Raw genomic sequence first — 22,893 nt, forward strand, 5'->3', positions numbered from 1 at the left:
TGTCTTAATGCATGTTCTTGAAATAAGAATGATGACATAGCATCCACAAGAGTTTCCATGAAAAAAGAAAAGAATAATATGATTTATGTAAACTAAAACTGTTCTACTTTTACCAAGTAAATTATGCAAAGAACCTGCATAACAGTAAATAGAAATTTTATAAATCAAACCTTAAGTGCCTAAATAAATTCCCATTTCAAGCAGTATTTTAAAGAGCTGAAGCGGAAACATCATCTTTGCAGGAATTATAATTCAAACACTGAAACTTGTAAACTTTTTATTATAGTCCTTTTTCAAAATGCCTATGCTTAAGTACAAAAGGTTTTTATACTTTTTGCAACTTTTTCTATCAGACAGGTACAAACCGTGAATGTAAAGTTGCTCCGGTAGGTATTTTACTTGTAGGCAATGTCAGTAAGATATATAAATCCACCCTTTTTGTAATTGCTTCCAACTTAATTTTAGGTATCATATCACATTAATCTTTCACAGCCTTGGTGTTTGCACCTCAGATAAATTACATTAAATCAGCAAAGAAGACCCTTCTAGTAGCAAAACAAGCCATGGATACAAATTCCAGATTGTATGTTCCATTGATGTGATAACGCAAAATAGACACAGATATGAGATGCTTACTAATGATTTAGTTTGGGAACTAGGTTTCAAGACATTGCCTATTGGCTCCCATCATGAAAATCAATGTCACTGATTTCAGTTGCCTCTTTTGCACAGAGAAAATAATTACTAACACTGAAGAAAGTAAAATGTCTTTAGTATAAAAATTACTTGCATTTAGATCTCTGTCCATATATTTATTTTTACCAGAGCATTGTTTTCCCCTTCTAGAGTTCTACAGAAATCTTTTTTTTTTTCAGTTCAGGACCAAAGTCTGATATTTCACCCTGGCTGGTTGAGGAGAATGTGCTTTCCAGCTACTTTGTGTCATTGCTACAGTATTGGCCCATGTGTGCCAATATCGTGGTGCTCACAATGAGCACTGTATCAAAACCTCAAACGAGTTTGCAGCTCACAAACTGTTAATTCCCCTAAAGGTGACCCAATTTGTCAAATAAAATGACCACCTGATTGTACTAAGTCCAGTATAAATATTTCATTTCAGTATTAAGGCAGATTTGAACAAACCCAGAAGTAAATCCTCTGGAAACTAAAACATTTACAAAATGAAGACTCACATTGCAGCATAGTGCAGCAGTGACCTAGTTTGCTTGCATTTTCATAGCAACAACAGACATATCTGCAGTCTTTGCTTAAAAGACATCAGTCATAATTATTATCTGGAAAAAAGGATCAGTTGTAGTGGATGAAAGCATTTTAAGACCATCAATACTGAAAGCATGGAACTCTATGACAAACATAATTTACAGATTTTTCAGCTGCTAAGCCACAGTTTTTCTTGCTTTTAGAAAATATTTGGTTTGGGTTTTATGCATCAGTTACTGATTCACTTGCCTTGACTGTTTTTTATTAACTGAGATGAGAATAAACAAGAAAACATAAGCAATATCCTAGAAAACTCATCATACTTCAAGATACTCAGTAAGATTAAAATAAAAAGAAGGAATAAAACTTGGCAGCCCTGACTAACTGAAGTAGATTGATGAATACTGTCTTTATTTCAATGTACTGCTACAGAGTGGTAGGCTCTGAATTTATAATGTTTGAAGGTAAGAGATCTTTGTAACTGATCTGAAAAGCTTGGTTATCTAAAACAAACAAACCCAAAACCATTATATATTTTACAGATCTTAAAATGTGTTTGTAGGAAGTGAAAGAACTGCAAAACAAGCTTATTAGGTAGGGTTGCAAACAATTGGATGTAGAAAATAATTGATGTCAATAATTATTATTTTTAAATAGTATTGCTCCTAGAAAGATGAAATACACAATTTTATGCACTGATATGTGTCTAAATGTAATACTTAAAAAAAACAGATGTACAAAAAAAAATCTGTCTGGTGAGGATATCTCCATTTTATTCTGCATGAAGAGGTCACTTGGTCTGTTTAGTCTGGAGAAGAGAAGACTGACAGGAGACCTCATTGCAGTCTGCAGCTTCCTTGTGAGGAGAAGAGACTGGGCAGGCACTGATCTCTTCTCTGTGGTGCCCAGTGACAGGACCCAAGGGAATGGGCTGAAGCTGAGTCAGGGAAGGTTTAGGTTGGGTATCAGGAAAAGGTTCTTCACCCAGAGGGTGGTTGGGCACTGGAACAGGCTCCCCAGGGAAGTGGTCACAGCACCAGCCTGACAGAGTTTAAGAAGTAGTTGGACAATGCTCTTGGGCACATGGGGTGACTCTTGAGGATCGTCCAACGTAGAGCCAAGAGCTGGACTTGATGATCCTTGAGGGTCCCTTCCAACTGTGATTCTGTGATTCTGTGATTCTGTGATTCTGTGATTCTGTGATTCTGTGATTCTGTGATGTGTTACTTTGGAAGATAATATATGAGTGTTTTGAAAATGAAAGACAAGAGGCCTATAGGAAAGATGGGAAGAGACTCATCAGAAAGGCCAGTGATAGCACAAGGGGGAATGGCTTTAAACTGTGAAAGGGAGTAGGTTTATATTAGAAATTAGGAAGAAATTCCTTAGTGTGAGGGTGTTAAGGCACTGTAACAGATTGCCCAGAGAAACTGTGGATGCCCCATCCCTGGAAGTATTCAAAAAGTCAGATCAGATGGGGCTTTGAGCAACATTGTCCAGTGTAAGGTGTACCTGACAGCGGCAGAAGGGTTGGAAGTAGGTGATATCTAAAATTCCTTCCAGCCCAACCATTCTTTGTTTCTGTGATATGACTCTAACAAGTCCTTAAAATACTCTATTTTCAAAATGCTCATTAATTCAATTCAGTGTTTTTTACCTCTATTTAATTAATCATAGAGCATTTCAAGTCAGAACATAACCATAGAATCATAAAGTCCAACTCACATGATTTATTTAAATTTATCTGAGAAATTATTTTATTTAAATTTAATAAGGTACCTGTGATGATGTGAAAGGAAACATTTGAATTTCATTCCTTCTCCTTCAAGGTTCAACAAATTTTATACAAAATTTAGATCTATGTCTCCAAAAGATATTCTGTTCAATTTGGTCTCAAATAATATATGAATAATTTTATATGGTAGCTTACTGTCTTTCTTAAATTGTCTTTGTAAAGCATGTTTCTTTTCTTGCTTTTGGTCTGATAAAAACTTTATTTAAAACAGTCAGAGAATCCACAGGTTTTACATTTATATTGTTTCTCTTTGTCTCTTCTGTTTCTAGTACTTTTAACTGTATATTCTTTTATGTAAATCTTTACCCCAGGAAAAGGTTTCGCTATGTATTATAGTCATAGATTTAGGAGTGTATGCAAAATAACAGGAAATAAAGGTCAGCTTCTGGGATACAAGTTTCACTGTAGGTCTGTGTGATAAGGCAGCATGTGCAATCCTTTCTCATCATGTAGGTAAAGTGAACAGGAATGGTTTATAGGCTGTGGATCTATTTAAGGACAAGCTGTATGGAAGAGCTGGGTGGAAGAGAGGGAGTGAGTTTAGATGAACAGTGTCAGTTTCACGACTTCATATGCAGCCTTTCCTTCCTTTTTAGATTACCTTCTTATAATTTCACTCCAACAATTAAATAACTAGAACAGAATTTAGTGTCACACTTTTCAGAAAAAAAATTAAGATCCTTATAATGGCATTTCTGTCTCAGTATTCTTTTACCATTCTTATACATAAAAATAATTATTTAGACTTTTAGTTTTGACAGCATTGGGTCAAGTTTTGCTATGTCTATTTACACATGACATATAGACATGAATTTCTTATATTTGTAGTATAACATGGTACAAAGTCAAATTTGAAGTATTCAAACTGCTGTAAAAACTACTTTATTTCATGATAATAGGATATTCTTAACCAATGTATAAAAAAATGATTTTATTAAAAAAACATGTTTTGTTGACTCCAAAATATATTGTTTTGGAATCTTACTATAAAAGAAATTTAAAAAGAATAAATTTTAGACTAAGAAAAAAAAAGTGCTTAAATCTTCTGTGGAAGTAGTATCCCAGTATTTAAATATCCTTCTTTCACATAGTACAAAAATCTATATTTTGGAGAACTTTGAGCAAAATATACAGCAAAAATCTTTATCCTGAATGCTAACCCAGTGACTTAGAGTGAACTGCTGGCAACTGTGTTTGGCAGGATAAAGTACTTAAAGGATTGGTTTTTCTGTTGAGATTGCCACAAGGCAATCTTGAATTGGAAATACTTTCTTTCATTCCGCTAGCTATGATTTTCTTACCAATATTTCTGCTCAACTTTTACATTCACTGACATATATATCCATGATAATTTCACTTTTTTTAGCAGATCTGATTTTAACGAGGTAACGGCAGTTTTAAGATTTAATTAAAAATTAATGGCTGTTCCACTTTCCAATATCAGAGTACTACATGTTACCAGACCTTATATAACCAGCTCTGAAACTAAGAAAAATTTTAAAAGAGTTCTTTCTCACATTTGTGGCACATCATGGCTAGTAATAAACATACTGTAAGATTTTCTGTTTCTCACACTTTCATTTCAATGGTGGAATAGTCTTTCACTTGTGAGCCATAAAGGAATATATTAGGCAAGGACAGGAAAGAAATCGAATTCAGAAGATGACTGAATAACAGCTGACTTAAACTGACAGTCTTGCAGTCACTAAGCAAAAAACAGAGTTAATCTATGTTAATGAGGGAAGATGGTTGAAATCTCATAGTAAAAAAAAAAAATGTTTATAAATGGAAAGTATTTAAGTAGGAGTGTCACTCCAGGCAGAAATTTGTCCAAGGAGCACCTGTTTCACTATAGTGTCATCTGTAGTAATAATTTAATAATTTAGAAAATACTGAATTATCAGTAGAAGTTCTTACTGAATGTATTGTAAGTTGCCATTCAAATATTTATCCCATTTATGAGAGCTAATGGAAGGGAAATTTAAGTGATTTAGTTTGAAGATATATAAAAATTAAAATTAAAAGAAATCCATTTCTGTCAGGAAATCCATCCATTATTATAAACACCACAGATAGCAGCTACAGTGATTAAGATGGCAAAATCTTTCCATTGGATGGTTCTGTTTTAGTTACTATCAGTTGTAGTTAAAATGTAACTAAGTGTCCATTCAGTCTGTTGAGGATGCAGCAGGTTATGGAAAGAAAAAGCATGTTATAAAAGGTATTGAAGAAGGACAAGGAAAGAGAGTTTAGGAGCCTAGAAGTGGGAAATGGGAGACAGAGGAAATGCAGGCAATTAAGTAAAATGTGTACATGGAGACTAAAATAGAGCTAGAAGGATGCTACTATCCTTCTTGATCAAACAGATGCTTTCAGTAAATAAGGAGAGTGGAAATGGGATCAGCAGCCTTATCGATAATAGGAGAGAGATCAGAAACCAGATGCAAAGTTGAGATATGACAGACACAAAGGCTGAGAAAAAGATTGGTCTGAGTGATGAATAGGAGAGTGATCAGTTCTGGCTCAGCTAAGCACTTGGGAAAAGCAGCCCCTGTTGAGCTCATGTACAGTTCCCCAAATTACTGGGTATTTTACATTAATCTCTCATGTCTTAGTTTTCCATTTATAAAAAGGAGATAGTAATATCTACTCAGTTCACAGGAACATTGTAAAAATAAACGTATTAATGTTCAAGAAGCACTTAGGTGCTGTAATGATGAGCACCATAAAAGGCTTCTGAGGAAATTCATTTTGTCCTCAGAGTAGGTTTTGAATAGTCTGAATTAATGAAGGCAGGGGGCTGTGCACTGAACAATAGAAAATAGAACACTGTTCAGTAAGGGCACAGTAATTTTTCTGTGACCTGAAAGAGTGTAGTGTGTCTAATATAAAAAAAAAAGGAAAAAAAAGGGAAAAAAGACCCCCCCCCGCCAAAAAAAAAAAAAAAAAAAAAAAAAAAAAAAGAACCAAACCAAAAAAACAATCCCCAAAAAAGAGGTTGTGTGACAATTCTATATTTCAGGACTCCAGAATTCAAGGAAAAATTCAGACTGTATAGACAATGATGAATCCCTCATCCTGTAGCTTGGATGTTTGACCTTGCAACTCTAATAAAATTTACTGTAAGATTTAATGTGTAGTTAGACACACAATATATAAATTTCTGACTTAATACATTTTGTTTTAATTAGTGTGGTAGGTATGTGGGTGGGCTCAGGATTTACATATTTAGAGAATCCTGGGGACATTTTTACATGTTTCCATGCTTGATGAGATATAGGGCTGAAACCTAATTAAAAGATTTATTTGGGGGATTTTTTTTTTGTTTAGCTCTGTGTGTGCGTGTGCATGTGTTTGCATATGGAGACAGATTACAGCACATTTTATAGAAAGAATTTGCTTCTTTATATATATATATATATATATATATATATATATATACACCATGTCCTATTGTATATATACCATTTACCTATGAAAAGAACTTCTAACATGTGACATTTAAAACCAGTGTAGAAGAAATTGTAAACTGCTAGATGCTGATGGCAGACATAAAAAACTACCCAGTGTCACAGAATTTAAGACTATCTTGTTACAGAACTCAACATTATCATCATATGGTGGTTATCTGCAAAAGCTTTTGATGTTATCATTATCACTGGTCAGTTTTTATTTTTGGAAATTATTTTGATTTTATTCTCAAAATAATTACAAGAAATGACAAATTAACAGTTATATTACTATGTTCATGATTTTGAATGCAAAGCACTATAAATAAAATATATAATTATTCAGTTGAGAATACAACTTCCATGTTGACAAAACTTCCTACCTTGCCAGCTTTAGGTGATTTAATTAAGAGTTCTGCTGTGAACACTAGTGAAAATATCAAGAAGGACAAAAGACAAATTGGCCTTGGCACACTGTTGTGAAGTTTAGTCACTGAAGTACTAAGTGTCATGAATGGAACTCATGGATGTTGGAACAAATTTAAGTCTGGGTTTACTCTTACATTCTTGTCCTCTCCCATTCCCTAAGTAAATGCAATTTTCTGTTACTGGTATCTCATGCTTCATATGGAAAGAGATGTGTAAGCTCCTCTGCCCTTACAGAAAAGTGAACAAAGATGACCATTGAGGTTGGGGTCCTATGTAGATTAATTCTGTCCCACTATCTTTTCTTTTTAATTATTAGTAATCTAACTAAAAAACTTGTCTGTATTCTTTTTCATTTCCTTTGTCAGCCAAACTCAACTTGATTTCTCCTAATTCTCATTTTATCCATGTGTTTCACAGCCTTCTAGATGTTTTCTTTGATGATCAGTCTCCTTTATTCATTGTAGGCTTCTATTCATAACAACACATAACACTAGTAACAATTCTTCAGTGTTATTAGCTCAGACAGAGCTCAGCTCTTTCCTAGAAGTTTTTCCTCCCTGAGTTCCAAAGTATCATCAAAAGTGACTCCACTGCTTTTATAAAGAGTACAGTTCCTAAATCAGCTCAAATGCCCTGTCCACTTCTCTCTTCTTCCCTCCCAGACTTGTGCTGCTCTTACCTCTGTACTATCACAAGTACCTGTGCCCCTGCACTTATAAAGAATAACCAGTCAGACCAATTTATTTTTCAATGAGACCAGGAGCATGATTTGTTTCTCAGGAAAGCCATAATACATCTGTGTCAAGATAAAGGAGGGAGAAAAATGAGACCAGGAATGTCACGGTAGCACTACAAATACCATGCAAGAAATTTCAAGTAAAACTTTTCATTTGAAAGAATTTACAATAGTGGTCACCACTATATGCCACACCTGGAAGGGTCTAAGTAGGGACATGACACAGGACTTTCCAAAAGTCAGTCTGAGCTAGAACTTGTGAGGCAAATTTACAGAGTGTTGTCTGGTCTTGGCACAAAATTCTCCTTCAACCTTTTAAAATTTCTCCTGTTTAGTAATGCTACTGTTAATTACTGTCATATATGTTTAAATGCCAAGTCTAATGATTCATTAGCATGATAGATTAGATTGTTAAAGATAGGTGAGTTAGGTTATGGGCAGGTTAAACACCAGCCTTCCAGTCCTGCAGAGAAATGCACAATGCTAAAAGGAGAAGTCAGTAGATGTACTATGCATCTTTAAATAATTGCTGTAATTGCATTTCAAACTGTGTCTCTCTACATGACTGACATATATTAATTCTTCCAAAGAAAAAGAAATATAAAATGTATTGTGTAAAGTACATTTTCAGAGTAAAAGACTATGCAGAATTTGCATCTCAGAATACTTTTGGCATCAAAACTTATGTAGCAATAAATGAACTTGACAAGATTAATAAATCTCATTTCCACTTAAATACCTAGAAATAATCATAACTTTTTTGGTGTTTGATGGATATGAAGATCAATGAGATTGAAGTTATCCCTATGTGCAATTCAAATGGAATGAGATAATAAATGCTGCTCAATGGAGTACATCCAGAACTGATACCCCTTTCTGAAGCTAGTAACTTATCCTAATAAGTATCAAATCTGCACTGTATTGATGTATAATCCCTAATCAGAGGTCTGACCTCAACTTTTAACACTGCCTTCATTCTGGTACTATCATGCAAAATAATAAATGCTAATTTTAACTAAGAATAAAGATTTGCTGTATTGGAACTTCCTGAGTTTTGTTTCTCAGTGTTGTCAAAATGTCCCTCTCAGGCTGAGGTGATGTATGATTTCACCACAGAAAATTCAAGTGGATGAAGTTAAGGAATGAGTGAGTTGTTTCTAATGACAAAGAGGAGCCAACTTATTTTGGGAGAACAAGGAAAGTCTTATAACTTTGCCTTTCAGATGAAGATTTTGTCTATACTAATATAGTGAAAGGTATCAAGAAATAATCTCCTGCACAGGATTTTCATCACAGATAGTGTCACTGTGTTGGAAGAGTACCTGGGATTCTTTGGTGGGATGACAGCCTTCTTCAAGTCAATTCTTGTCACATTTTGGGTGTTAGCAGAATTGACTAGGGGCTGTTCTCAAAAGAGAATTTAGAAGTACTCTGTGTCTTGGAAGGTAAATCAGCTTAGAATTATAGATGTGGACCTTGACATATGATTTGTTCTCAGTGCTAGGGAATGCTTACTTTACTAGCACAAAGAACCCTTTTGGAAATGACAGGATACTGTTTTGAGACAACAAACAGAAGATGAAAGAATTTCTTCACTCTCTTCTTGTCTTAGTGAAAGAAAGCACCTGCTTTTGTAGATAGGAAAGGATTGGGTTCCCTTTGCTCTTTAAAGTGTTCTAATGAAGAGGCAAGGTCTTTAAATGCTGATGTAGCAATGGAAAAATGGAAATTGACTTCAATTTTCCGACAGCTTCAAGAGCAGAACTGAAGGAACAGAAGCATAGAGGAAGTCTACCAGAGCCGATCTTATGCTATTACAGACAGGCTGCTGTTGATAGGGTCAGGAGACCATTTCCAAAAGCATACTGAGGAAGGGGAGTTCCGGGAAACAAGTTGCTTATTTTTTTCCAAAGTTTTCACTGGACACCACTCCTGAATACAGCTGAACTCCCAGAGGGTTTACTGTTTGGCATTACTCATTTGTTTGGAAATTTGAATAACATAAAATTCATTAATTTTGCCATTCTTTTAGAAAGAAAGAAATTGGCTGCTGTCTTTACAGTTTTAGATGACCTGCTTATTTTACTGACTTCTCCATACTTGCTTTCAGACTCGGATTCACCTATGTAAAGTGAGTTTGGAGGCAAATTTTCATTAAAGATTCACCATAGCCACAACAGAGAACCAAGCTCTATCTTTTCCAACAAGAGACCTTTGAGAAATGCTGCTTAAAATGAATTGTAATAAATTCTGCTATTTTTTATTCCTAAAGTTTATTATTCTAAGGTATTTATTCATTTTAAAAAGAAAGAAACAAGAAATGAATGACAGAAGGCTTAATTAAACCCATTATGTGTCTGTCATGATGACACTGGCAACAAATCCATACAGATTGTTTCAAATATTGCTTCAAGAAGCCTTATGTTTAACAACAACAAAGAGTTTAAGCATGTGCTGAATTTTAAGGACGTACATCACCCCATCAGCTTCAAAAGGATTATGCAGATACTTTAAAATGAAATGCCTTTTTAGAGTAGAGCCAAAGTTCTTAGCATTTTGCACCACTGAATTTAGTTATATAAGCTGAATATTTCACTAAACAACAAAGTGAGCATCACCAAAGGTAAAATTCAAACAATTTCATTTTCCAGACTTCTACTTTGGCTGACAACATATTTATTTTCAACATTTTTCTACAAAAAAAAAAATTCAGTTAATTTATTTCCTTATCGTCTTAAGAAAAGAAAGGGATAGAGTTGCAGAATTCTAAAATAGATATGTGTCAGTGGTTTGAACATTTATGTAGGAAACCGTGGCTAGAAAGAACAGCTGAAACTGTTGGTAGAGTTTGACAAATTCATATTAATTTCAAATTCACTGAATGATACTCTTCAATTAATAAATTATTTATCAGTAAAATGCAAACAGTACTACACAAAATTTATATTTTCTGGCATTTACACATGGTTTTCAGGTGCCTTTTAAGTATATATTTTCTGAAGAGAGCATATTGGGATAGTGAAGAAAACAATCCAAAAATATTGTAGTGCAAGTCACTGCTGTAGGTGTAGCTATTCATAACTGACATAGTAACTTTCTTCACACAGCTGTGATGCTTTCAGAGAAAAGCAGTCACAAACTTAAAAGTATATTACAGGATGATCAGGGACACTTTTGAAAATGAAAGTATAACTACCTGCATTTTGATTTCTTTTCTCACTTCACTTTTCACCTTTCATTTATAGTACCTAAAACTGTTTAGATTGATATGAAGTAAATGTTGCTATTGTAATGCCATTTTGTAATTCTGCATCTTCTGAAATGAACATGAGAAACAAAGGCTTTTCTCAAGTCTAGAGGGTTTAAATAAATCATTTCTTTACAAATTAATGCTAGGAAATTATGATATATACCCAAGAAGGTGTCCAGGGTGCATGATGGCAAGAAAGACACATAGGTGATTAAACTGATTTCTTAGTAGGTAAAGTCAATTAAAAGGTTGACAAATACGCTGTGATAGATGGGCAGTGTGCAGGCTGTCTCCTCAGGAAACAATCGATTTATATGTCTACACCATGGGTGGCTTCTTATTCTTTACATCATTGGTCAGTTATCGTAGATCATCCATTGGCAAAGGACATTTAAATTAAATCTAATCAATGTCCTTCTCTGTAGATTAAAGGGAATAAAACAGATTTAGTAAAAGAAAAAAAGAAATGATGCAAAGAAGCCAGTGACAATTGGATTAATGAAATCGCAGTGAGGAGTTTCATAAATCACAGGTGAGAACTTGTTTTGCCCTACCACTTTGGGTTTTTAGCCCAGGCTGTAAATATCACTGAGATGGAGGCTTGTGAAAGGTTGAATAATCTACAGATAAAGGAAAGCAATTTTGTTTTGTGACCTAATGGAATATAGAGATTGTATATATGGCAAAGATAAGCAGAAAATACCTCTGCTGTTGTAGCCAAAGTTATTAGGATACTGTTCCAAAGAGAAACTGTGGAGCTACATACAAAAATATGCAGTTGTTTTGCAGTAAGGCAGATAGACTTAGTCAAGCTGAAATATATTTTTTTTTCAATTATGCATCATGTCTTGTTTTTATTGAAAAAATATACTTCTAATTTCATTTACAGTATGTGATAGTTTTCTTTTGTTTTTTTTTGTTTTTTTTTTGCTTGCTTCCTAAAAATAGCATAAACCAGTATGACCTTGGGCATGAGACATCACAGGAAATACAAAGAAAAAAAACCTTTTATTGAGTTTAAATCTTCATAAGTGTTTGCTGTAGTAGTTTAAAATTTCAAGCAGACCTTTAACTGCACATAACTGATCTTCCAATTTTGCTTCATAAAAATAACCAGTGATAGAGTGGGCTATTTCAAGTATTATATCTCTAAACATATACAGAGTAATGTTCACTTTATATCCCTTTCTCTTTCAAATCCAAAGGAATGATATAAGCATCTCAAAGTATTTCCTATTTTAACTGTGCACACATATGCAAATGATATAGTACATAAACATTTATATTTGCAATGCATAACCAATGCTGAATTACATGATAATAACCATAGCAACGGGGCTTTTGGCCATGGAATTGGGAGAGAACTAAGAGCCAGTGTGCTAAATATGCTGTCCTTTTTTGGGTTTCATGGTATTTTTGCATAGGCACCTTAGAGTACACACTTTTTCCGTAAGATGGTGTCAAAGGCCATGGTTAATAGTCCCTGCTCCATTTTGAACTGCATGCCATTTCTCTTTTTAATTAGAAGAACAACTTTAAAGTTGAAAAGATGTAACTATTTTCCACAGAGGCACAACCCATGCATTCAAACAATACCATGAACTTAATTTTTGTTTTTTTTTTTTTTTTTTTTTTTTTTTTTTCCTGTGAAAGTGATAAGTTTCTAAGCTTTTGGAATCAACATCCATGGTTTTCAGCAACAAAAAGGAAAATGAAAACCATTATGTGTAGCTCTGTATCTCATTGTCAGAAATGTCTTTGTTTTTCCTTGGGATTACAGATTACCCTTCAAGCCATTAGATCCCAGTAAAACTGTAGAGCACCAATTACTTTAAGGTTAGGACATTTCCTTAAAAAATCTATTCTGATGCTTTACTTTCTGTCTTACTGAAATCAACTGGACACATGCAGGCCAGCTGTTAACAAGAAATACTTCCCGATAAAGGTGGTGAGGCACTGGAAGAAGTGGCCATTGGATCTGACTTACAACAACTTTTCAGTGATACGAGCTTCTGGTATGTTAGTATGAGTTTACAGTGAGGTGACATCATTCAACTTGAATTAATTTAAACAGTACTAAAATCTGAGATGCTGAATAATGCAAATATTATTTCAACATGAACACCAACTATTTAAGATCAGGGAATTGAAGAAGCATTAAACCAGGAATGGAAGAGAGAGTATCATGCTACATAGAATTAAGCTACAAATACACATTGAACTTGAAATTGCTCTTGTGAACAAGTTTCTCATGAACTTCTAAAAGAGCTTCAATCAGGTATTACTCTATCATTTAAAAAATGATTTTATGTTCTAATAACAGCCTTTTCTCTGGTGCAAGTCCTGCAGCACTTCCTAATAGCATTCTGCTGCTAAAATTTCCTAAGAAACTTTCATTACATTTTCCAAATACTTTAATAAATAGAAATCACATTTCAGACATTAAAATGTAATAATTTTGATACCTGCAAAAGTAGGTGTGTAATATAAACTTAAAAATACTTCAAAATCCAATGAAAATAAACCCACTAAACCAAATCTCTTCTTTCTTTCTTTTTTTTTTTTTTTTTTTGGTCACTTTATGTAAATTTAGTTTATTGGATGAGGTAATAATATAAGTACATAGGGGTCTGAATGAACTGTGGGTGTAGCTATTGTAACTACAGCTCTCACTTTACCTGTATATTTTTTTTTCAGGAGGAGGTTAAATAGCCACCTCTAAGCCCTACTCTTGAGCTGGGAACAGAAATCTGTGGTTCAGACAGCTGGAACCATGCATTTTTACCAGTGGTTGGGTTCTCTAACTAAGATATTTGTTGTAGGATAGTTTTCTTGTCTAAAAGATAAAATGCAGCAGAATTTTCTCAGAAGCTACATTTAAGACAGAAGTCCAGTAATACCATGATACTCTTGTGGTGCTTAGAGTTTTAAACATGCTGCCCTGGCATGAGCAAACTTTTACAAATGTCATTTTTCTTCCCAGCTCAGAAGTAGGTGGATAGTACCATGATCTCCTAACAAACACCTTGATGGAATATGCAGCAGATAAGAATTAAGCAATAAATTAAAGAGGCCTGACTTGACCAGGGAGGGGTGGATTAAGGGAAGATCAGGCCTCACTGCTGAGTTCTTGACAACACCAGATGTGTTAGTAGACATGCAGATGGCAACTTCCCCTTAAACCCATTTTTCCAGCTGTGTCTATATGAAGATCTGCCTCTATTTCATGGTATTGCCTTATTTTCAGCATGATCTGAGAAACTAGGATGGAGTTCTTTTTGCACTCTTCCTCTTAAAAACCACTCGTGGTAGGATTTATCTAGATAAACTCATAAAATTATGTTGGATTTCTTCCTGTAAAGTGCTGAGGGGAAGTTAGGGTTGAAGAGAAATCCTGGTCCTGTTTTTCCTGCTAGTATGTTTGAAATAGAGCATGCCTTGATAGACCACAGAGTTTACTTGGGATCATGAACTATTGATAGCTTCTGAAAAGCTGTATTTTAGTGAATGATTGCAAAAGCTAAGACATTTTTGGTTTCCATTAACAACTATAAAAATTCCTTCAGTTTTATATTGCATGAAAGTATATGTACATGTATGAAAGGATATGTATGCAAAAACAATGACATAAACCATATATTTATATATATATATATATATATAAAAAAAATTAGCGGTACATACTATCCAACAGATATATAGGTGCTTTATCTTATTCTATTCCTAAGTTTGCAGTTCTTTCTTTCCTGCTTAGAGAGTGTGGCAAAATGATAGATGTTTCAGGAAACCAGCAATGAGTGAAATACATCACTGCAGGGTATTCAAGTATGCCATTAAAGTACACCATTTGGGATCATGTACTAGAGTTATTTTCCCTGATGATTCTATTTTAAAAGTAACAAGTCTGCAGAAAATCACTCTCTTCCACTAAGTATTTTATTTCTAATTTTGGGATTCAAGCTCAACAATGTCAGTGTCACTTGTATAACAGATTCAAATTACAATTTAGTGCCTTATCAAGCAATGTAAAGGCGTGATTTGAAAATATTTTAAAAAAGTTACTCACATGCAAACTGAAGAACAGCTTCTCTGCTTAAAATACTGCCAAACATGTTGGTAGTTAAACATTGGTACTGTCCAGAATCTTTCATTTCACTGGGGTTGCTGATGATCAAACTTCCTTCTATTAAACTGAAGCGGTAATCACTTTCAATGTCGATTTCAGTTCCATTTCGAAGCCATCTTAAGGGAAGAAAAAAAAAAAGTCCACTGAAAAACTTCTTGAGCATTTAATAGCCAAGTGAAGGTATCAAGCTTAGGACACAAACTATGACAGCTCCAGTTGTAATAACAACTATTCAGAGATATCCTGTGCCCATTACTCTGGCAAAACTTGAAAGCAAAAAACCCAAGCAAAATCCAATCTTCAGCCTCTGAAGAAAAAGGATGTTCTTTGTTTTACCTATGCTGAATGAAAACAATGATCTCTTCTTTTTTTCTGCTTTTTTTCTCCCAAAAACTAATGTTCACAAAGGCTTAAGACTTGAGAACTACGTGGCAGATGCATCCTTTATGTCAAAAATGGGAATTTTACTGTGCTTATGATAATCAAAGTTTTAATTCAGATTCTATCATTAAAGCCTTAGGCCCAGCTGAGCTTACAGGTAGCAGAGCTGTGTCTGCACTGCATAAAAACAAGGAAAAGTTTTTTTCCATTCTTTCAGCATTTGATCTTCTCAGCCCAAGAAACAGAGACACCTCATTTGAATACAGAAGAAAGAAGAGCAAGACCTGTGAAGAGCAGGGAAACAGATTAATGTACATAGGCTGTTATGCAATATAGGATTTTGGCAACAGACAAAGGCAAAATAATACCAGCTGAATCAGTATACACAAAATTCAAAGACTGGAACAAACGACTGGAATTAACTGCTGGGTGGTGGAGGGCAGTTTCTGATAGCTACAAGGTACATGGAAACTAAGAACAAATAAACAGTGTGACTAGGGAATGCTAAGTTAGGGAGGTGTTTGGGAGTGAAATAAGAAGCCAGAGCAGTAAAATGAAGGATGGGAGTGAAGATAAGAAGGAAAAAGCCAGGCTGTAAGAAACATTGAAAGTATCCCAGCAAAGGCAAAGCTTTGAATGATTCCTGAATAAACACTTATTTTTATGAGGTTTCAGAAGTAACCTAAGAGTCTCATAATTTTTCAGTTGTGCAAGTGGTTTTATGTGTTTCCCACCTCTCCCAGATATTGTCTGCCAAAAAGCCTCATCCTCCCATTCATCTCAAAAGACTGAAGCAACAAACTCTGTAATAGTCCACTGTCTGCAAGAGAAAATATTTTTTGTGGTAGATTAACAGACTTCAGCAGTCTGGAATATCCTCTTATACGTCTGTGTTTGCAGTTTCTGAATAAAAGAATAAAATCTACATATGAAGATGCTTAGATTTTTTTTTATTTGTCAAAGTGTAATTTCATGAAATTGTAAGAAGAATGCAAAGAAGAGATAAGCAGTGTAAACAGATAGGGTACAATTATTATAATGCCCAGATATTTCTTTCTTTACTCTTTTGTTGTCATTCTGTAGCTTCTAAGTTGGCTTGGGAAATTTCCAGGAACTTGCAAGCTTTGCCAGAGATCAGCAAAGACTGGAAGAACTTGGCAACATTTAGACTCTAGAGACGACTTTAACAAAGCAAAATAATTATTAATTCACTCAATCTAGTTAGCATTCATGTTGAATGGGATACAGAGAGCAGAATTCAGCTGCAGTACTGGTGAATATTTCTTAATCCAAAGGTCAGAATTGTCAGAATATGGATGAACAATGAATCTCCTATTTGTCCTTTCTTTTCACAATTGGACTTTTGATTGCAGAGCGCCTCTGTTGCACTGAATGTTAGAAATGAAACAACAGTGAAAATTTATTTATATTTTAAAGGATAGCAGGGGAAGTTTGGTAGGATTAACTACATTTTAAAACAGATTCATACATAGAAGAGGTAAAAAAAGGAAAGGAATTTTTAATTTTACCAATTATTATTGATTAGTTTATATTTTGAATGAAATCATAACGAAAGTCAATTTTTTAATACATATATCCTTGTCTATATATATGAAAAAAAAAAGCAAAAGTAATTGATCTTGAATGGAAATTTAGATAGGGAAAAAGCAAAAAAAGGTATGTTTTGGCATTTCCAAATGGGAGCTGTCACAAAATTCAGTTAAACTAACTTTATTCATTTAGTTTCATTTTCAGCTAAGTTTAGTGGAAAAAATATGTTCTTTGAATTCTACCTCAAAACTTTAGGTCTTAATAGCTACCTATCTTGGGGTCCATCCTGAAGGATTGTATTCCCCTCATATAATCTATGCACATAATAGGAAAATAAACACTGAATTAGGTGACTTTTTTTCTAGGTAACCTGACTAATCTGGGAGGACAGAACCCAAAATATAACACTTCCAAGGTCACAGATTGTTAGGAAAACTCAGATACATTTTTTCTTGAAGAGAAGTGACAGATAACATTTCAAAATATTATAATCTAGGTTAAGCAGACAAGAAATAATTTTTAGAAAACTTTTTCAATTGCCTTTTCTAACAGGAAATGATACTGACAGAACAATTACTACTGAGCTTATGTGCGTCCTAAGTAAAAGAGTCCATGCAATGTTTCACAATCAGTGAAAGCAGTGTGGCATCTCAGGGAATTCAACACCTGCTTGTAGCTCAGTAGCAATGCTGACTTGTGAGATCCCACAGAAAGTTTGTGAAGGTCTGAATTCATAATCAAAGGCACCGCAGTCATCGTCTTCGTTGTACTGACCCTGACTTGTGATGCTAAGGTATGATTTGCAGAAATGTTAAGCAAACAGAATCCATTTATCATAGGGAGTTATTCCCAAAAAGTATGCATCAAAATACCTTAATGACTGAAAGTCAGGAAATTAAAACCTGTTATTTCAGGGTAAAGTTTGGAAAAAGGGAAACAAAGTTTTTTGAAAGGAAGAACATCTGATATGATGTGAACATTCTCCATTCCATTAAAACAAAGTAATATCCAAGAACAAAAAAAAAGAATTTGTAAACAGGTTATGAACACTGTGTCACAAATTACACAGACTAGAGAAATGAATTTTTAAAAAGGCAGAGATAACATTGAAATTTTTGAGTGCTTTAAATGTTTTTTTAATATAAGTTTAAATAAATACATACTGCGCTTTGATTTTGGCCAAAAATAATTCTTAGCAGCACAAGCCTCAGAGCACATGTAAATAAAAATCCAGTGCAGCTGGCCAGGGTCTTTGGTAATATGGCTGGGTAGTGGCATACTCAAAACTTTGTATATCTGTAGAACTTGTGTATCTGTAGAGGCTAAATTCCCTTTAGATTTTTCCTGGATAATAGTATCTTCCTCAGAGAGTATTTTTTTCTTCTTTTCCCTCCCTTGAATGGTAGTGTGCATTGCAAATGCTGTGTAGACAAGCGGCAGCAATAGAAGGAGAAGTTAAACTGTGCTGTTTGAGTTAGGCCTTTTAGGTTAAATCTCTCCTTCCATGAAAAACACTCAGGAAAGTTTGCTTATGAGGCTGCTGACACCAATTAATCTCTGGAGATGTGAAGAAATGGATATGAAAAAAACATAAAACAATTGGAAGAGATGTTAAAAGATCATTTTCTCCAGCTTTGTATGGAAAATGGAGCCTAGATGAGATAATCAAGCATTTTGTTCGTTTGCATCTTGAAAGCCTTCACTGAGGAGTATGAAACCTTCTTGCCTTCTCCATGTGGTTCCTTGTGAAGAAAGAGTCCATATCCTCTTTGTAGTCACCCTTTAAAGTATTCTGAAAGTCTGCATTTATTGATTGCATTCCACTGGGAAAATGCAGAAAAATGTTTGGATGAAGAAAGAAAGGAGATGGCATAGGTTCTCCACAGACAAAATTTCTACAAGAATAATGAGGTTGTCTGGAAGACCTGAATATAGGACTGTCCTTCTTTGGGGGTGAATTTGTGCATTTTCCCCATAGTCACAGGCTATGTTTAATGGACTGACAGCACTTTTACAACGTGTGGAACTAATATACTTTTTTTAATTCGATTTTTTTATTATCAAAAAAACACCAGTAGGTAACAGAATTTACACAAGGAATGTCAATAATGAAGAATGCAACATAGCTTTCATACCACATAGTGAAGAATTCATGCTATTCTAGTTTGGAGAATTTCTGGATATTCATTCCTAATCCCATGTTATGTGTTTTCATCATGCCTGTGCTGTTGGGGTAGGGGGGGGCGGGGGAGGGGGCTGTGATCAGATCCATTTAATGAGTCCATATGTTGCAAAGAGGCAGATTGAGTGCTGTTGCGGTCGGGATGTCTAAGGATGGTACTGCTTCTGGATTTCTTCAAGTTATAGAAATCAAGAGCTGTGATTCAAATAACCCTAAGGAAAATTCAGCCAGAATTCTGAAGAATCCGCAAGTCAAATAAGGGTAAAAGGCAAAAGACAAAATGTGGAATTGATGATTGCCACCTATGACAAAACACAATAAGAGTCCTTATGTTCCCTTTGTAATTGAAGAATGATTCTATGAGAAAAGATGAAGGGTATATCGATAAAAATAACCAACCATATGTTCCCCCAGCCCTCTTACATCACTAGTAATTAACATAAAATATGAGCAGAGACAGATATAGCAAATGGGTAAGGTGACTGCAACATACTGCTACCACCTGTAAGTGTGCACCATCAATAAACTGCACTCTGAGGCTCACAGGTGTGTCACCACAAGCCTGAATAATGGATAACTGTGGCCTACACGTCTGTATGGAAAAATAAGCAACAGGTGATGTTTGCAGAGGAATAAAATGGTAGGCTTGTGAGTGAAAAAACACCAGATTTGACTCAGCCATGGTATCTTGTAGTGCCAAGTCGTGTCACTTAATGTACTTTGCTGCCTTCCCTATATGTTGGTATAATATTTTATAGCTTTATAGATGTTTAGAAATAATAAAAAAAAAAAAAAAAACAAAGAATTAATTTTTTTTTAATCAGTTGTCACAGACACAATTCAATAAACTGGACAAAAGGAGTCTCTCCACATGGATAGAAATGATGCAGAGAGTACATAATTTGAAACTTAAAATATTACTTTGCCTTAATCACTGCCATTTCTGCTTCTTGCTTATTCAGAATCACAAAAAGCATTAAATCAGGAAAACCACTAGTGTCAGAGAGTTGTTTCTGTTGTTTCTCACCAAAATGCATTGATTCTCAGAGTAGGAATGCAGTGGCTAATATTCTGAAAGCTAAAAAAAAAAAAAAATCTAAAACAGATACCTGTATGTGGGAGTAGGATTTCCGCGTGCTTGACAATTCAGAGACAGTTTCTTTTCCTCAGAATCAGTTGGAAAAATCATATCATCGGGCTCTTGTACAAACACCGGCCCATAATCAACACTTTCTGTCAAAAAAAGAAATGCTACAAATAAGGAAAGCTGAAAAAATGCAAATGTATTATAGATTTTATAATGTGAGATTAAAGTATGCATAATTATATTTGTTTTCCAAAGGTTCATGTTTCGTTATTTAGATGTTGCATTAAAAAGCAATCATTAAAAGGAAAAAAAAAAGACAAGAAATTAAAAAAATATTACTAAGTGAAGAATAAAACACATAGTATGATTTAAGTGTTTATTATGCCTAAGAATGGCTTTCTCATCAAACATATTCTGGCCTGAAGTCTATTGAGAAGCTCGTGAGACTTAATAGGAATTAACTATTTATAGAGGGCAAGGTAAACAAAAAATTTCCTACTGCTTGCAGAAGCTTGTATCACAGAAAAGTAATACACAATTTTCCCATTTATGTCAAGCAGTTGCTAAGATCACTTGGAAAATTAATGGCAGCAAATGGTGTCTGCTATTAAATAATATGTAGCTAAATCTGACATTTAATTTTCCTCCACTGTCTTGTCTAATTCTGACATGTACCTTTATCTTGGTAAGAATTCACATTTCTGAACTAAAAAAAGCTGTACAGACCCATAGAAAACTTCTGTGATTCCAGTTCATTCATATTATGAAGTGAGAAGTGTAAGTCTTCAGAAAAGTAAAAGGTCACGAGCAGAGTATTCCTGTCATGTTGGTCTGAATGAATAAAATTCTCACTGTGTACCACAAGCCTGTGGAATTTTAATAATTTTAGGCTTACTCCAGACTCTTGGATGATTAATTGCACAGCGCTCTTCATCTTTAAAGCACTAGCCTAATTATTTGTGCGCAGAGAGATAGTGGCATTGTCCTGCTACTTGCAATGAAACATATGGGAGCAGGGTTTTCTCTGTTGGTTTTAGGGTTTCATATGTTCATGGGATACACGTCCTCCAGTTCTTACTGAGGACAGCACAACACATTAAGCAGTTTATAACACCCTGCTGTATTTGTTCTACCAACAGCAGTTTGAAGTGAAAAAAGGTATATCTGAAGACTTGGGGTTTGGTCACTCACCTGTAAATTACTTACTACATTGTTTTACCAACTCCACACAGCTTCAACCACATTATGGTTTCACAGTTTTGGGAACTGCAACATTTATCATACTAATTTTATACTTTATCCTACTAATAATATCCTCTGAGGCTAAAAGCCTCAGAAAATCTGAGTAGACAGGAAAAGGTACATGGGGCTACAAGTCTTGGTACAGAAAAGAAAGACTTGGAGTCTGAAAAAGGATGAGAATTGTGGGAGACACAGGTCATAGCACGTTAGTTTTGAGATGCAAATTTCCATGTCTTTAAATTCTTACATTTGGGATTTCTCAACTCTCTTATCATACAGTAAAAAGATGACATAAGACCCCATTATGCTTTTCAAGCTTTCTTTTTAGTCACTACACATTTATTATATGCTTCAGTTTTGTCTTTTTACAGTACAATTCAAATGTAGATTTTGAAAATACCTATATTTTCAGGTGCGTGTGCTTCTGATGGAATAGATTCAAATAATTAGCCTGTTGATTTGTAAAATCAGCAAATAAGAGCAGAAGCAACTAGTAGTGTCTCTTTCCTGTAATTTTCCAGCTTATTAGCCCTACTTGTAGGACTATGTAAAGGAGTATGGATTGCTGTTTTGCATATTATATTACTGTGTAGGTAACATTGCTTTACTTGGGTTTATTGGCAGAAATGTGTCTTCTGGAACAAATATCTGCATTACATAAAAAAACCAAAAAACAACCCACAAATAAATCAATCACAAAAAGTAACTTCTGATATGTACTGATATTATTGAAGATAAAATAACTCCAGTAATAAATTTTGAGAAGTACGTCTTAAAATGCCAAGGGGGAAATGGATTCAGCCAGCAAAACTTATTTTAAGAAAGTAAAATGTTGGTACAAACACAGTGTGTGGATTTCTTATAATTTGGTCACCTACTTCTTGAATTGCACAAAAGAAAATACTCATTAATGTAGGTGTAAATAAACAGAACTGACATTGAGCTAGAGTTTAGCATAACCAAAAATTAATTAAGGATAACAAATCTAAATTATGGCTTTAGATTTAAGCGTTATTTCATGCAGATTAGGAAGCATATGGATAGGGTGTATATTAATGAAGATTAATGATTTTATCTTCTACCTAGGAGGGACTCTGGAGATAAAATATAGTATCACAGTTTAGGACTGCTGGAAAGAAAAGAAAAATATGCAAGGCTAAGTCTGGGACCAGACCATGGCACACTCTTGCCCTCTCCCTAAACCACTCAGAGATTTCTGCAGCTTTTGACTCAGCCATTGACCTTAGGACAAGGAAACACCTCCAGCCCCAGTCTGCAGCACACCATGGTCCCACAGACAGCTGGAGACTCCCCTCAAGCCACAGAGAAGAAAGCAACCCAACCCCTCTGTGTGACCTTGAAATAAAACTTTCTGATTCATGAACCATTGGCTGGCTCTTTTGCTTTCGGTGGTCTTTTTTTGGAGGAAATATCCCTGGCCTTA

General features: G+C 34.6%; 1 protein-coding gene and 1 long non-coding RNA gene across 5 annotated transcripts in view; both read right to left on the minus strand.

Annotated features, from left to right (window-relative positions):
- Positions 1 to 22,893, minus strand: part of CNTN5 (contactin 5) — a 601,944-nt gene that overhangs the window by 200,183 nt on the left and 378,868 nt on the right. For all 4 annotated transcript variants that reach the window (XM_068181456.1, XM_068181453.1, XM_068181454.1 and 1 more), the window contains exons 4-5: positions 20,230 to 20,353; positions 14,947 to 15,122 (exon numbers count right to left, since the gene is read on the minus strand). In XM_068181456.1, coding sequence (XP_068037557.1) covers positions 14,947 to 15,122; positions 20,230 to 20,353 — 300 coding nt within the window. The remainder of the gene's footprint in view (positions 1 to 14,946; positions 15,123 to 20,229; positions 20,354 to 22,893) is intronic.
- LOC137469079 (uncharacterized) lies at positions 13,554 to 14,930 on the minus strand. The gene is made up of 2 exons (XR_010996333.1): positions 14,165 to 14,930; positions 13,554 to 13,958 (listed from the first exon to the last, which is right to left on the minus strand). It is a non-coding gene; the product is annotated as an uncharacterized lncRNA (long non-coding RNA).

This window comes from Anomalospiza imberbis, chromosome 2, assembly GCF_031753505.1.
Source record: "Anomalospiza imberbis isolate Cuckoo-Finch-1a 21T00152 chromosome 2, ASM3175350v1, whole genome shotgun sequence".
Taxonomy (NCBI): Eukaryota; Metazoa; Chordata; class Aves; order Passeriformes; family Viduidae; genus Anomalospiza; species Anomalospiza imberbis.